This window comes from Phytophthora cinnamomi, assembly GCF_018691715.1.
Source record: "Phytophthora cinnamomi strain GKB4 chromosome Unknown Contig43, whole genome shotgun sequence".
Classification (NCBI taxonomy): Eukaryota; Oomycota; class Peronosporomycetes; order Peronosporales; family Peronosporaceae; genus Phytophthora; species Phytophthora cinnamomi.
The window spans coordinates 221643-237476 of NW_027150976.1; the positions used below are offsets into that span (position 1 = coordinate 221643).

The 15834-nt window shown below is 50.3% G+C and overlaps 1 protein-coding gene across 1 annotated transcript; it reads left to right on the top strand.

Annotated features, from left to right (window-relative positions):
• Nucleotides 1–11281: 11281 nt before the first annotated feature.
• IUM83_17161 (Carbohydrate-binding protein) lies at nt 11282–14742 on the top strand (the record flags this gene model as incomplete). The annotated part of the gene is made up of 4 exons (XM_067942093.1): nt 11282–11861; nt 11936–12005; nt 14620–14636; nt 14738–14742. The coding sequence occupies 4 exons, from the start codon at nt 11282–11284 to the stop codon at nt 14740–14742; spliced, it is 672 nt and encodes a 223-aa protein (XP_067790903.1).
• Between the last annotated feature and the right edge of the window lie 1092 nt (nt 14743–15834).

Below are 15834 nucleotides of genomic sequence, written 5' to 3' on the forward strand. Positions count from 1 at the left end.
GGTCGCCCGTGTGCTATACCATTTTATACGAAGTCCAACCTGCATTTGGTGAAGATTTGATATTTGGCTGATTGCAAACTAACTGGTTAACCGACCTATTGTATCTTTTCCTCGTTCATTTCATTCATTTTTTTCAGCTGTTTTATCAGCTGTTCAAAACAATTTTCAAATCAATTTCCAAAACGATTCTTCTGCTGTTTGTTTCAGCTGTTTAAAACATTTTTTCTGCTGTTCAATTTTCAACTGCTCAAAACGGTCACATGAATTGAATTTTGATGTGAAATAGAAGAGAAAGCCAAAGCTCAGGAAAATAAAGCTCAGGACCACATTCCTAACGAACTGTGTCCACCCCCGGGCGGGCACGCCCGGGTGAGCAGTCCCTCTCCAATACTACTACTAATACCGGTAATCCGCTGGCAAATTTCCCTTCCAGCGCTCGTATCGATCTCACTGATATCAAACTGTGTACCACCAGCGTTAACCGCTTAAAATGAAAAAAAACTGATTTCAAACGGGAAACTGTCAATTATCGGGATAGCTGATCTGGTGTTCGCTACATATACGCGAATTGATCTCCTTGCGCCATCGGTAATCGGTAGTAACCTCATCTTGAGAAATCCACTACTCAGATGCATTGGAGCAGGAACTTGGTCCGAGTCTAGTTCATGACCCACACAGCACCCACCTGGTCGAGCTCATCGCCCGACGAACCAGCAAAGCCGCCCAGCTGGAAACCATCCGGTGCGCAAACCTTCCCGATCTTGGTTGTGGGGGTACCACCATCAATCGATCTGCCACTAGAAGTGGTGATCTTAATGTACCGGATGCGCGTACGACCATGGTACTTACCCGAGTGGGCCTCCAAACACAGGAAGCGTTCACCAGAGTTCAGACCGAGAGTCTTTGGGTAGCCGCCGCTGCCGCCGTGGAACAGATTGGTCCTCTCCCCGTCCGGTCTTGTAACGTCGATTCCGACGCCATTCACACGTTCGCCCGTGCGGATCGTGACGGAGCGCACCGTTTGTCCAGCGATGGCAAAGCCCGCATCCGAAAAAGAGGTGCCGTGGGGTTCGCCGAATTTCTCGCTCAGTCGATAAAGTTCCGCGTCGGTGCCGCTTGCCAGTAGCATAACCGCCGCCGCCACGGCCTGAAAGAAGAACTTCATTGTTGTAAATTGAGTTGCTTGGTGGTAGGTTGGAAAACTAAGAATGAAGCGAAGATCGTCGTAGGTACACGGTAATTTACGATACGTATTACGTGACGATTTACGGGACGGTTTCAAATGAGAAGTTTACGGGCCGACCCGTCAGCTAACAATTGCATTCAACAACGATTGCCCTTGAAATTTAGGACACAAGAGAGTACGGACTTTAAGTTACAATATCATTTTTCATTTTGCCTTTTCAAACCCAAGATTTCACTACGGTGCACATTCCCAGATCGCCGAGACCCTGGGAGCTGCCGTTGACTCGATTGTACTGACACTGCACCGAACTCATGGCATCGAGCCTCGCTTCGCACTGCGTGCGAAGTTGGCAACGGTGCTGCATCATCCGGCACTACGGCAAGATAAAGACAGGATCGATTGATCGGACAGATGATGTACAATCTGTACATGTACCCGTACATCAATCATCCTTTCTTATGAATATGAACAGTATGGATAAAGGATGAGTGTGTCTGCGTGGTTGTACGCTGCAGCCACGTGGACACACATCTTCTACGTGCACCTCGAGATATCGCTTGATGCTGAAGCTAATTTCAGGGACCTGATAGGGCTCACGACCATATTTCCTGAAGTCGATAACCTTAGGCCAGACCAGGGATTTACATATCCATACCAACTGTGCGTGTACTAATACGTACGTACATTGAGCCTCCATTGGAGAGTAAGAGAGGACTGACAACGACCACTACTGCGTAATAACAGGTGTATCCGGAGAGGCATGACACAAAGAGTGATTGCGGCGTCGCAAACGGAGTAGTTACCCCGAATTGATTCTTCCTTCACAGACGGTCGCCCGTGTGCTATACCATTTTATACGAAGTCCAACCTGCATTTGGTGAAGATTTGATATTTGGCTGATTGCAAACTAACTGGTTAACCGACCTATTGTATCTTTTCCTCGTTCATTTCATTCATTTTTTTCAGCTGTTTTATCAGCTGTTCAAAACAATTTTCAAATCAATTTCCAAAACGATTCTTCTGCTGTTTGTTTCAGCTGTTTAAAACATTTTTCTGCTGTTCAATTTTCAACTGCTCAAAACGGTCACATGAATTGAATTTTGATGTGAAATAGAAGAGAAAGCCAAAGCTCAGGAAAATAAAGCTCAGGACCACATTCCTAACGAACTGTGTCCACCCCCGGGCGGGCACGCCCGGGTGAGCAGTCCCTCTCCAATACTACTACTAATACCGGTAATCCGCTGGCAAATTTCCCTTCCAGCGCTCGTATCGATCTCACTGATATCAAACTGTGTACCACCAGCGTTAACCGCTTAAAATAAAAAAAACTGATTTCAAACGGGAAACTGTCAATTATCGGGATAGCTGATCTGGTGTTCGCTACATATACGCGAATTGATCTCCTTGCGCCATCGGTAATCGGTAGTAACCTCATCTTGAGAAATCCACTACTCAGATGCATTGGAGCAGGAACTTGGTCCGAGTCTAGTTCATGACCCACACAGCACCCACCTGGTCGAGCTCATCGCCCGACGAACCAGCAAAGCCGCCCAGCTGGAAACCATCCGGTGCGCAAACCTTCCCGATCTTGGTTGTGGGGGTACCACCATCAATCGATCTGCCACTAGAAGTGGTGATCTTAATGTACCGGATGCGCGTACGACCATGGTACTTACCCGAGTGGGCCTCCAAACACAGGAAGCGTTCACCAGAGTTCAGACCGAGAGTCTTTGGGTAGCCGCCGCTGCCGCCGTGGAACAGATTGGTCCTCTCCCGTCCGGTCTTGTAACGTCGATTCCGACGCCATTCACACGTTCGCCCGTGCGGATCGTGACGGAGCGCACCGTTTGTCCAGCGATGGCAAAGCCCGCATCCGAAAAGAGGTGCCGTGGGGTTCGCCGAATTTCTCGCTCAGTCGATAAAGTTCCGCGTCGGTGCCGCTTGCCAGTAGCATAACCGCCGCCGCCACGGCCTGAAAGAAGAACTTCATTGTTGTAAATTGAGTTGCTTGGTGGTAGGTTGGAAAACTAAGAATGAAGCGAAGATCGTCGTAGGTACACGGTAATTTACGATACGTATTACGTGACGATTTACGGGACGGTTTCAAATGAGAAGTTTACGGGCCGACCCGTCAGCTAACAATTGCATTCAACAACGATTGCCCTTGAAATTTAGGACACAAGAGAGTACGGACTTTAAGTTACAATATCATTTTTCATTTTGCCTTTTCAAACCCAAGATTTCACTACGGTGCACATTCCCAGATCGCCGAGACCCTGGGAGCTGCCGTTGACTCGATTGTACTGACACTGCACCGAACTCATGGCATCGAGCCTCGCTTCGCACTGCGTGCGAAGTTGGCAACGGTGCTGCATCATCCGGCACTACGGCAAGATAAAGACAGGATCGATTGATCGGACAGATGATGTACAATCTGTACATGTACCCGTACATCAATCATCCTTTCTTATGAATATGAACAGTATGGATAAGGGATGAGTGTGTCTGCGTGGTTGTACGCTGCAGCCACGTGGACACACATCTTCTACGTGCACCTCGAGATATCGCTTGATGCTGAAGCTAATTTCAGGGACCTGATAGGGCTCACGACCATATTTCCTGAAGTCGATAACCTTAGGCCAGACCAGGGATTTACATATCCATACCAACTGTGCGTGTACTAATACGTACGTACATTGAGCCTCCATTGGAGAGTAAGAGAGGACTGACAACGACCACTACTGCGTAATAACAGGTGTATCCGGAGAGGCATGACACAAAGAGTGATTGCGGCGTCGCAAACGGAGTAGTTACCCCCGAATTGATTCTTCCTTCACAGACGGTCGCCCGTGTGCTATACCATTTTATACGAAGTCCAACCTGCATTTGGTGAAGATTTGATATTTGGCTGATTGCAAACTAACTGGTTAACCGACCTATTGTATCTTTTCCTCGTTCATTTCATTCATTTTTTTCAGCTGTTTTATCAGCTGTTCAAAACAATTTTCAAATCAATTTCCAAAACGATTCTTCTGCTGTTTGTTTCAGCTGTTTAAAACATTTTTTCTGCTGTTCAATTTTCAACTGCTCAAAACGGTCACATGAATTGAATTTTGATGTGAAATAGAAGAGAAAGCCAAAGCTCAGGAAAATAAAGCTCAGGACCACATTCCTAACGAACTGTGTCCACCCCCGGGCGGGCACGCCCGGGTGAGCAGTCCCTCTCCAATACTACTACTAATACCGGTAATCCGCTGGCAAATTTCCCTTCCAGCGCTCGTATCGATCTCACTGATATCAAACTGTGTACCACCAGCGTTAACCGCTTAAAATGAAAAAAAACTGATTTCAAACGGGAAACTGTCAATTATCGGGATAGCTGATCTGGTGTTCGCTACATATACGCGAATTGATCTCCTTGCGCCATCGGTAATCGGTAGTAACCTCATCTTGAGAAATCCACTACTCAGATGCATTGGAGCAGGAACTTGGTCCGAGTCTAGTTCATGACCCACACAGCACCCACCTGGTCGAGCTCATCGCCCGACGAACCAGCAAAGCCGCCCAGCTGGAAACCATCCGGTGCGCAAACCTTCCCGATCTTGGTTGTGGGGTACCACCATCAATCGATCTGCCACTAGAAGTGGTGATCTTAATGTACCGGATGCGCGTACGACCATGGTACTTACCCGAGTGGGCCTCCAAACACAGGAAGCGTTCACCAGAGTTCAGACCGAGAGTCTTTGGGTAGCCGCCGCTGCCGCCGTGGAACAGATTGGTCCTCTCCCCGTCCGGTCTTGTAACGTCGATTCCGACGCCATTCACACGTTCGCCCGTGCGGATCGTGACGGAGCGCACCGTTTGTCCAGCGATGGCAAAGCCCGCATCCGAAAAAGAGGTGCCGTGGGGTTCGCCGAATTTCTCGCTCAGTCGATAAAGTTCCGCGTCGGTGCCGCTTGCCAGTAGCATAACCGCCGCCGCCACGGCCTGAAAGAAGAACTTCATTGTTGTAAATTGAGTTGCTTGGTGGTAGGTTGGAAAACTAAGAATGAAGCGAAGATCGTCGTAGGTACACGGTAATTTACGATACGTATTACGTGACGATTTACGGGACGGTTTCAAATGAGAAGTTTACGGGCCGACCCGTCAGCTAACAATTGCATTCAACAACGATTGCCCTTGAAATTTAGGACACAAGAGAGTACGGACTTTAAGTTACAATATCATTTTTCATTTTGCCTTTTCAAACCCAAGATTTCACTACGGTGCACATTCCCAGATCGCCGAGACCCTGGGAGCTGCCGTTGACTCGATTGTACTGACACTGCACCGAACTCATGGCATCGAGCCTCGCTTCGCACTGCGTGCGAAGTTGGCAACGGTACTGCATCATCCGGCACTACGGCAAGATAAAGACAGGATCGATTGATCGGACAGATGATGTACAGTCTGTACATGTACCCGTACATCAATCATCCTTTCTTAGCAGTATGGATAAGGGATGAGTGATTGTACGCTGCAGCCACGTGCACCTCGAGGTATCGCTTGATGCTGAAACTGATTTTAGAGACCGTAAAGGCCTCACGACCATATTTCCTGAAGTCGATAACCTTAGGCCAGACCAGGGATTTACATATCCATACCAACTGTGCGTGTACAAATACGTACGTACATTGAGCCTCCATTGGAGAGTAAGAGAGGACTGACAACGACCACTACTGCGTAGTAACAGGTGTATCCGGAGAAGTTGGCGAGGGCAGACACAAGTAGTGATTGCGGTGTCGCAAACGCACGTACGTACATGTAATACATACAGCTCATCGGTGATAGTATCCAAAGACACTTCCACACCTTGCGCTACCTCTCCTACCACGATACTCGCTCCAGCCCCTTTCAGCAACAGGTGCAGTTAATTCAAAAAATCATCATTCTGACAATAGCGTTTTGCACGTTTTCTAGTGTATAACCTAGGAGATCTCTCTGCGGTAGGAGATCTTAACAGGCGATCCAGTTAAGAAGAGGGAAAAAAGGGCCCAAAATGGGGGAAATCGTCGAGACAAGTAATTGCGGTCTTTATTTTCAGGTCGTGAAACTAGCATCATCAGATAGATCGATATTTCAAACCTATAAATATGCTGTCTTTATTCACTTGAACGCAGCTCACATCTTAGCATGAGTGCTCGAAAACAGCGCCTCCGCCTGATTGCCCTTGGTGTGAATGCGGTGCATGTCTAAATTCGGAAAACGAGGAGGCAGAGTGGTCTGCATTGCCCCATCTCTCCACAATGTGTCCCCATCTCTCCATAATGTGTAGCTTCGTCTCCACAAGGACGGCAAGACGGCGGTGGGCTCGTGGGAGGGTGAGAACAATTTGTCCATCGCGCAGTTCGGCAGGGAGAGCGCGCAGTAAGCACCGCCTTCGGTCCTTGCACTCGGTCTCTGTGGCTCAGGTAATGAGCGGATAGATTCCGCCACCAGAGTCTTCTCGTCCCCCCTCCATTTGGAATTCTGCGCCACTGAGAAATCCCCCCCCCCTCCAACGCATCGAGACGTGCACGTGGCCGAGCCGTCTGTTCCACTATCAAATGTCTCATACCTCCAAATCCCTAGAAAAGCTTCAAACAGCGCTAGTATTGGGATGTTGCTTGCATGCCTTGTCATGGCACAACCAGTGCAGCTACGAAAGCCGGGCTTGATTCATTCGTCATTAGAAATTCTAGTTATGTTCCGACTAAAATTTCATTGAAATAGGACAATTTCCGCATTTAATTTATTTTTAGTTTCCCCCAAAAAAGTTCCCCCTCTTAACTGGATCGCCTGTTAAATACGGTGCGAAGTACCCGTACGGATGCAAGGTGGCGCAGACGTTAGTGTACTGATATAGATTTGCAACAAGCACTTGCATTGTATTAGCTCGAACAGTTTCCGAACGTGCATAGTGCATGGGTACTCAATCAGATGGATTCGGAATTCAGCAAATGTACTGAGTGTTTGCCGCCCTGCAGCGTTGGTTCAAAGTCTATGATTTAGAGGAGAATCGAAAGGCCTAGAAAGTCATGCTGGTCCGTACACAAGCGGCTCGTGACAAGCCTGATGAATTTGTTGCTAACGCAAATTGTTGGCGCTTCTGCTAGGGCGAGTCTTGGTGCTGGGAAGAAGCTATTCGTTCCGAAGAGATTTGCCTCTCTGCTTCCACCCTTCGCGTTATTGACCATCGACGTTTCATTCCGTGCGCCGGACTCGGTTCCAGGACGGAGACAATGATGATGATGATGATGATGCTGATGATGATGTACGTGTTCGCGTAACCAATGCCGCACCTATTACAGTGCCCGCCACATCATTAAGACCCCCGATTGGCGGGACACTTTTTGCAATATCTCGGCTTCTCGGCCGAGTTAGGAGCTGCTACTTTGCTATGTTCTCTCTATGATGCGTACGGAGACGCCACTTGTGTTAACAACTTAGTTTTCAATGTATCTGGCAGGGCTGGTATACAAAATCAAGGTTTTGGCACCAGCGTCAAATTATTAAGACCACGTCCTTTTTATGATGAAAACACTTTTATGCACAGACCATACAAACTTCTATATTCAAGGAGTGTTGATCAAAATAAGAAGATGGTTGGCGGAAACGAAGGGTTAGCTGGAGCTGTGGGCCTTTCATTTTCACATGGGCCACGGCAAGGCCCTCTCCGAGCAAGAGCATTGGTTTATCGTCGGGCTCCACGACAGAGGGGCCTCTCTGCACGAGATCGCTAGGAAGACAGGTCGGTCCCGTACGGCGGAAGAGTACATACTGAAGCCAGGCAAGCTTGTCACGTTATTGTTTTACTGTAATTACTTTCTCTAACAATACTTTTTATGTAGACACTTGGATCCATACTATTTTTTCAGATGAAAAGAAGTTTAATCTAGATGGGCCTGATGGATTCAAATATTACTGGAGGGACATGCGCCAGCTTGCACAGTCGTATTTGCGTAGCCAAAATGGCGGAGGGAGCGTCATGGTGTGGGGTGCTTTTAGCGCAGCGGGTAAGAGTGAGTTGGCCGTTTTGCGTGGGCGTCAGAGTTCTTGTGACTATATTTACACGGTATCTGAATATCTACTACCTTTCGCTCACGCTAACTATGGTGTTGACTTTGTATTTCAGCAAGATAATGCTTCGATTCATGCCTCGCATGAAACGAAACATTTCTTGCAAGAGATGCAGATCAACACCATGGTGTGGCCAGCTCGCTCGCCAGATTGCAACCCCATTGAGAACGTCTGGTCGGCGATGGCGGCTAAGGTGTACGCACATGGTCGTCAGTACCACAACGTTGCTGATCTTGAGGCTGCAATCATGGCGGCATGGGACGCCATTCAGCTAGACTATCTGCTGAAGCTAGTGGAGTCCATGCCTCGCCGCTGTCTAGCGGTGATCAAGAAGAAAGGTGGACTGACTAAGTACTAACTTTTTAATATAGAAGTTTGTATGGTCTGTGCATAAAAGTGTTTTTCATCATAAAAAGGACGTGGTCTTAATAATTTGACGCTGGTGCCAAAACCTTGATTTTGTATACCAGCCCTGCCAGATACATTGAAATCTAAGTTGTTAACACAAGTGACGTCTCCGTACGCATAATAGAGAGAACGCAGCAAAGTAGCAGCTCCTAACTCGGCCGAGAAGCCGAGATATTGCAAAAAGTGTCCCGCCAATCGGGGGTCTTAATGATTTGGCGGGCACTGTAATAGGTGCGGCATTGGTTACGCGAACACGTACATCATCAGATGCACCAGCATCTGTGTGAAGGTGGTGACCGTGGTGACCCCACCGGTGCCGGTACACTGGCTCCGGTCCACAAGATCGAGCATCCATCCAGCTCCACTCTGGTAAACATCAGCCCAGCGCTATGATAGCACAGCAGCGAGACCCGGCGGCTGACAGGTCTGAGGTAGTCGAAGCGAGGTGAGATTGACGTTTGGTGTTCGCCAGGCAGCCATCCAGCCTCGCTCCCGCCTAACGCACTCACTCATTCTCAAATCTACTCACTTGAGCACCCACCCATCGAAGCAAGCCGCCCGATCTCCGCCAGAGCCAACGCTCTACCTCTACTACCACACCCTACCGAGCGTTCCAACCATGTTCAGTCTCAGTAACAGCAGCAAGATCTTGGTCCTGTGCGTCGCCGCCGCGGCCGTGTCGAGCGGTGTGCGCGCGGAGAAAGAGGTCGCCGAGACCTTCGGCTTGCTCGGTGTCCCCGGCGTTGCTGTGGGCGCGCCCGGCTACGGCTACGGCGTGGGTCCCGGCGTCAGTGTCGGAGTGCCTGGTCTCGCGAGTGTCGGCGTCGGTCTGGGCAACGGCGGCGTGAACGTCGGCGCCAACGTGCTGGGCCTCGGTGCGAACGTCGGAGTGGGTGTGCCGGGCCTCGGCTATCCGTACGGCGCGCCTGTCAACAGCTACAATGCTCCTCCGCCCGCTGTGAACAGCTACAACGCTGCCCCCGTCTACCCGAACAACGGGGCGCCCGCTACTGTCGTGAACAGCGCCCCTACAACGGCAACGACTTCGACCTCCGGCGCCAACGGCGCGTCCACTGCGAATGCCAACGCGAACGCCGGCAACAATAGTCCGTACTCGAGCAAGACCGTCACCGTCACGAACGGAGACGGAACGTCGAACATCGCGTCCGTGTCGAACGGTAATGGCGCAGCGACTGGTGGTGCGTCGGCGAGCGCCAGTGCGAGCGCCACTGCGAGTGCGTCTGCTAGGGCCACGGCTGGCACATCGTCTGAGAAGACGTACCGCCAGCTTCGCTCGGTGGAATGAGCGAGTACATTGTCCTCGGCGTCTGTGGAGGGGTGAGGTGAGGTGAGGTGAGGTGAGGCGAGGTGACGGGAGGTGAGGCGAGGCGAGGCAGCTCTGGGTAAGCAGTGCAGCGAAGAGCTTGGTGTATCAGGGCAGCTTCGAATCGCCCCTCCACGAGAGCCTCCTGTCGTTGGCGTTTCCGTACTTGTCTTGTGTGTAGTCTATAGCGTAAGCAGTAAGAAGGTCGAATGCAATCGGTGTTTTGTCTGAGACTAGCTTCCTCGCAGTGCTGTCGTTCGAGCGTGCATCTGGGTGAACGAGACCGGCAGGTACGAAGTAGATGCTGGTATTTGTAGGCACGAGGTCGGTGAGTGTCGTGCTCGTTGCGTCTGTCGTTAATCTAATCAACTCGTTGGATGAGACCTCCTGATTGGTCCAGCGAACTTCAACAAAGTGCATACAAACGATAGTATAAAGTGATAGGATACAAACTCGAAATCGAGGAACCAAGCTGAGCCGAGCCGAGCCGAGCCGAGCCGAGGCAGCGGTCAGATGTCCCCCACCCACGTGGCGCCCAGCATCTACACGGCACACATCACACAGCACGACTGAGACTCGATGCACTATACGAAACGAACCAGCAAACCGAGCTTCGTACATGTAGTGGAAAAGCGAATAAGAAACCGGAGAAAGCGTAGAGAAAGCGGAGGGTTAACGTAACAACTGCTCCGCGCGGAGACACAAAGTCTTGACTCCAGCCGGATGACGTCAAGCCTTGAGCAGGTGTCGTTCTTGGGGTCAATGACGGTCAAGGACGTACACCACATGCCTGACGGCTCTTCCGGATCTTTGCAAAACATCCATGCAGCCCCCTCCCCCTTCCGTAGTGTAGGTGGTGCAGTACTGCGCACTATGTCTACACTGCCATCACCTGGCCGCTCAACTCGCCGCTATGCACCAGCATCTGTGTGAAGGTGGTGACCGTGGTGACCCCACCGGTGCCGGTACACTAGCTCCGGTCCACAAGATCGAGCATCCATCCAGCTCCACTCTGGTAAACATCAGCCCAGCGCTATGATAGCACAGCAGCGAGACCCGGCGGCTGACAGGTCAGAGGTAGTCGAAGCGAGATGAAGTCGACGTTTGGTGTTCGCCAGGCAGCCATCCAGCCTCGCTCCCGCCTAACGCACTCACTCATTCTCAAATCTACTCACTTGAGCACCCACCCATCGAAGCAAGCCGCCCGATCTCCGCCAGAGCCAACGCTCTACCTCTACTACCACACCCTACCGAGCGTTCCAACCATGTTCAGTCTCAGTAACAGCAGCAAGATCTTGGTCCTGTGCGTCGCCGCCGCGGCCGTGTCGAGCGGTGTGCGCGCGGAGAAAGAGGTCGCCGAGACCTTCGGCTTGCTCGGTGTCCCCGGCGTTGCTGTGGGCGCGCCCGGCTACGGCTACGGCGTGGGTCCCGGCGTCAGTGTCGGAGTGCCTGGTCTCGCGAGTGTCGGCGTCGGTCTGGGCAACGGCGGCGTGAACGTCGGCGCCAACGTGCTGGGCCTCGGTGCGAACGTCGGAGTGGGTGTGCCGGGCCTCGGCTATCCGTACGGCGCGCCTGTCAACAGCTACAATGCTCCTCCGCCCGCTGTGAACAGCTACAACGCTGCCCCCGTCTACCCGAACAACGGGGCGCCCGCTACTGTCGTGAACAGCGCCCCTACAACGGCAACGACTTCGACCTCCGGCGCCAACGGCGCGTCCACTGCGAATGCCAACGCGAACGCCGGCAACAATAGTCCGTACTCGAGCAAGACCGTCACCGTCACGAACGGAGACGGAACGTCGAACATCGCGTCCGTGTCGAACGGTAATGGCGCAGCGACTGGTGGTGCGTCGGCGAGCGCCAGTGCGAGCGCCACTGCGAGTGCGTCTGCTAGGGCCACGGCTGGCACGTCGTCTCAGAAGACGTACCGCCAGCTTCGCTCGGTGGAATGAGCGAGTACATTGTCCTCGGCGTCTGTGGAGGGGTGAGGTGAGGTGAGGTGAGGTGAGGTGAGGCGAGGTGACGGGAGGTGAGGCGAGGCGAGGCAGCTCTGGGTAAGCAGTGCAGCGAAGAGCTTGGTGTATCAGGGCAGCTTCGAATCGCCCCTCCACGAGAGCCTCCTGTCGTTGGCGTTTCCGTACTTGTCTTGTGTGTAGTCTATAGCGTAAGCAGTAAGAAGGTCGAATGCAATCGGTGTTTTGTCTGAGACTAGCTTCCTCGCAGTGCTGTCGTTCGAGCGTGCATCTGGGTGAACGAGACCGGCAGGTACGAAGTAGATGCTGGTATTTGTAGGCACGAGGTCTGTAAGGACCGAGACGTGACGAGCACGTCAAGGCCCGCACATATAAACTACAACATCCACTACGCAAAGACAAGTGGGTAAGTAAGGAACATGCACTAGGGTGCATGATCTCTGTCGTGTACATTTACTCTTGTATAGCGCACGTCAACCCACTTCAACTTGAAGTGGATTGACCAATCAGATTCATTCATTTTAGCACCGCCTTGGGCACTGGCCCAGACGGCCGGCCACAAGGCCTTAACCAACTAATATCACTTTGCAATTTACGTCCAACTACCTACACGTTTCCACATCGCGGTACATCTTCACTCGCGGCCTTCTACGTGTCAAGCCTTACATCTGGTAGCACTTACGGTCATTTTCGCCGGGCAAGTGGTCAGAAGATCTTCAATCGACCAACTCGACTCGCTACTTCGGCTGACTACTGCTACAGTATCCGGGTTAGGGTTACTGCTTTCGCACTTACTGCTACTCTACGTGTTCCCTGACATAGCGGCATTAACGCTTTTCGCTAGCCGTAAAGTCTTGCATAATCGACATTAACGCTTTTCGCTAGTCGATTACGCTAACTAGCCTCACGCTTATTGCTAACGATTAGTTATCCGAAGGATTTGTACTAGTTTAACGCTTTTCGCTTCACTAGTCACCTTCCCGCACGTAAGCCTAGCATATTGCGGAAACCTTTGGCCTTGTATGACCAAGGTGAAAAACCAAAAAAAAAGTAAAAACCTCAACTCAAACCCAGATCCTAATCTACAAGCAGTAGATCGACTTCGTATTAAGGGATTAAACTCAGTTAATCGCCTTGCAAGCTTAACTCACCACTTACAGGACCAGGAGGAGAGTTTTCACTCTAAGTCCGAGCGTATACTTTATCGAGAAGCTTGCCGTATCCTAAGTTTACAAGTAGTGCGTATTCATAACACACTCACTACTGTATTCGACCGTGAACTTAAGGAGAGCTCGCGTAAAAGAGCACTTGAAGAGGCTCAACAGGAAGAGCTACTTGTTCAGGGTTTCGATCAGAAGAAATCCAATTACAAGGCAAAGCGCCAACGCTTGAATTAGCGCTAAATAGCGTTGTTTAAGTGTTGTTTTAAACTTTTTTCGCATTGTTTTAGTGTAATTGCACTTTGGCTCAGCCAATCAGTAGTTACCTAAACCCCAGCATCCGTATAATTCCGAATTTGAGAATCCGCGTAATTTTCAGTCGTTTCCTGAATTTTCGCGTAATTTTCGGGTAAGCTTTGGCGTAAGCTTCGGGTATTTTTCCAGTATATGCCTAAGCGTAATGCTCGTGAGTGGGACGAAGATCAGCAAAATCGTCGCATTCTCACCATTGAACAAGCCGTTCAACGCGCTTTCACAGTTCGTGCTGCTACCCATTTGCAGTACGAAGTTACTTGCTTGACGGAGCATCTCCGTGAAGTTTTCTTTCCGTTTTTCGAAACTCACCTCGACCGTGTTATCAAGCCTGGGTTTGGACTGTTTCTCTTCGAAACCGTCGACATCTTGAACACCTGTGCCAACCGTATCGACACCGAAGTTCGTGCTTTCGTTGATCGCGTTATCAGCATCAAGCGCGCCCGTTTCGAGTAGCTGTTGACAGTGTCGTTGTAGCTCTAGTTCTAGTAGCTAGCAGCTGTACATTCGTAGCGTAACTTTAATCAGCTTTTAGCTCAAGTTACACTATCATGACTTCGTTAAATCCTGGTGGATGGTCTGCTGACCGTCTGACACAGTCTGTGGTCGAAATGGTGCTGAAACAACAAGCACTAATCGACGTTTTGACTTCGCAACGCAAAGAGGTCAAAGTTGAAGGTATAAGCCTACCTCGCTTCTATGGAAACATGGGTGACTCAGTTGAATTGTACTTCGACCAAGTTATTCATTACTTTGAGGCGAAGAACATTGATTGGCAAGATGAGAATCAGAGTAAGCGCATCATTGCCATGATGACTGCCAATTTCAGAGGAAATGCTGCTGCATGGTACATGCTTTGCAGGGATTCCGTCAGTGATGTCCAAGATTTGATCCAGAAGCTCACGAAGGAATTCGTTCCTCCGGATCTTCAGGAGCGCCTTCGAGATCGATTGTACAGTCTCAAGCAAAACGTTGTTCTAGCTTGGAGGACTACATCTCTCAGTTCCGCGTTGCTATCATGCAAGTCAAGGACATGAGTGAGCTTGACAAGATCACGTACTTCATTCGAGGTCTTGTTAGTCCCACGAAAGAAGAAGTTCAGTATCGTCGTTGCACGACGGTATCTGAGGCTCTCTCAGTTGCACTCGAGTATGACAGATCGCACTTTCGTGCTGGTCCGTTTCAGAAGAGTCGTTGGACACCTCCAAGATCTTTTGGCCGTTCCAACTCCACGTCATTCGCTCGTTCCAACACGGCTCCACAGCGTCCTGCTGAGAATGAACCTGAGCCTATGGAAATCGACACTGGTCATGTGCATAACCCACGCCGTGACAATTATCGTCGCCCTGTTCAGAACAACAACCGTAACAGTGGCAACTCAAAGAAGTGTCGGTATTGTAAGAAGCCTGGTCACACGATTGAACAGTGCTTCAAGCTTCAAAATCGACAGAAGCACGGAACGAATAACAGCTATCAGTCTGACACTAAGCGTGGTCAGTTCGCTGTTCACACTTTGGCAGCAGAAAAGCCAGAGTCTGTTGAAGTTGTTGAGATAAATGATCTCAACGCTGCTACCATCCAGTCACTACCAGCTCCGAATGAGTTGATTCGGAAGCCAGGTCTGTGTGAAGGCAAACGTGTCACCATTATGCTAGACACGGGAGCCACATGCAATGTCATTCGTCCTGTATTGGTGGATACTATTCCTGACACGATGATCTCTCAAGTCACCTTGTTTGACGGAAACACAACGAAGAAACGTGCCGTTCACAAGGGCAAGGTCACTATTGAGATGGATGGCTATCGATTCAGAGACTTAGAGGTCCTGGAATGGTCTATGAGCCCTGAACACGATGTCATTCTCGGAAAACCTTGGTTTACCAAGTACCAACCAATTATTGATTGGCGTACTCATCACCTGCAGTTCAAACCGCAAGGAATGAAACCAGTGTTGCGCAAGGTAGAAGTATCTGGTGCTGAGTTCAAAGCTAAAGCCAAGCACCATGACTATGATGAGATTTACCGCGTCAAAGTTACTCCAGCTCAACCCGTCACGGAAGAACCACAAGAATTTGTGCCTCTCCTTGATGAGTTTGCTGACGTGTTTCCAGACGTTTTACCCGATGGGTTACCTCCTCATCGACGCGTGGAATTCGAGCTCGACATGAAGTCAGATGCTATGCCAAGCACACGCGCACCTTTTCGGCTCTCGAAGACAGAACAAGATGCCCTTGATCTGTTTGTCGAAGAAAAGTTGAAGAAAGGTTGGATCGAACTATCCGATTCGCCTTGGGTCTCCAACATCTTTGGTATCCCGAAGAAAGACCCGAAATCAGGGAAACAACTTTCTCGAGCTGAGTGGTTACGGTCGGG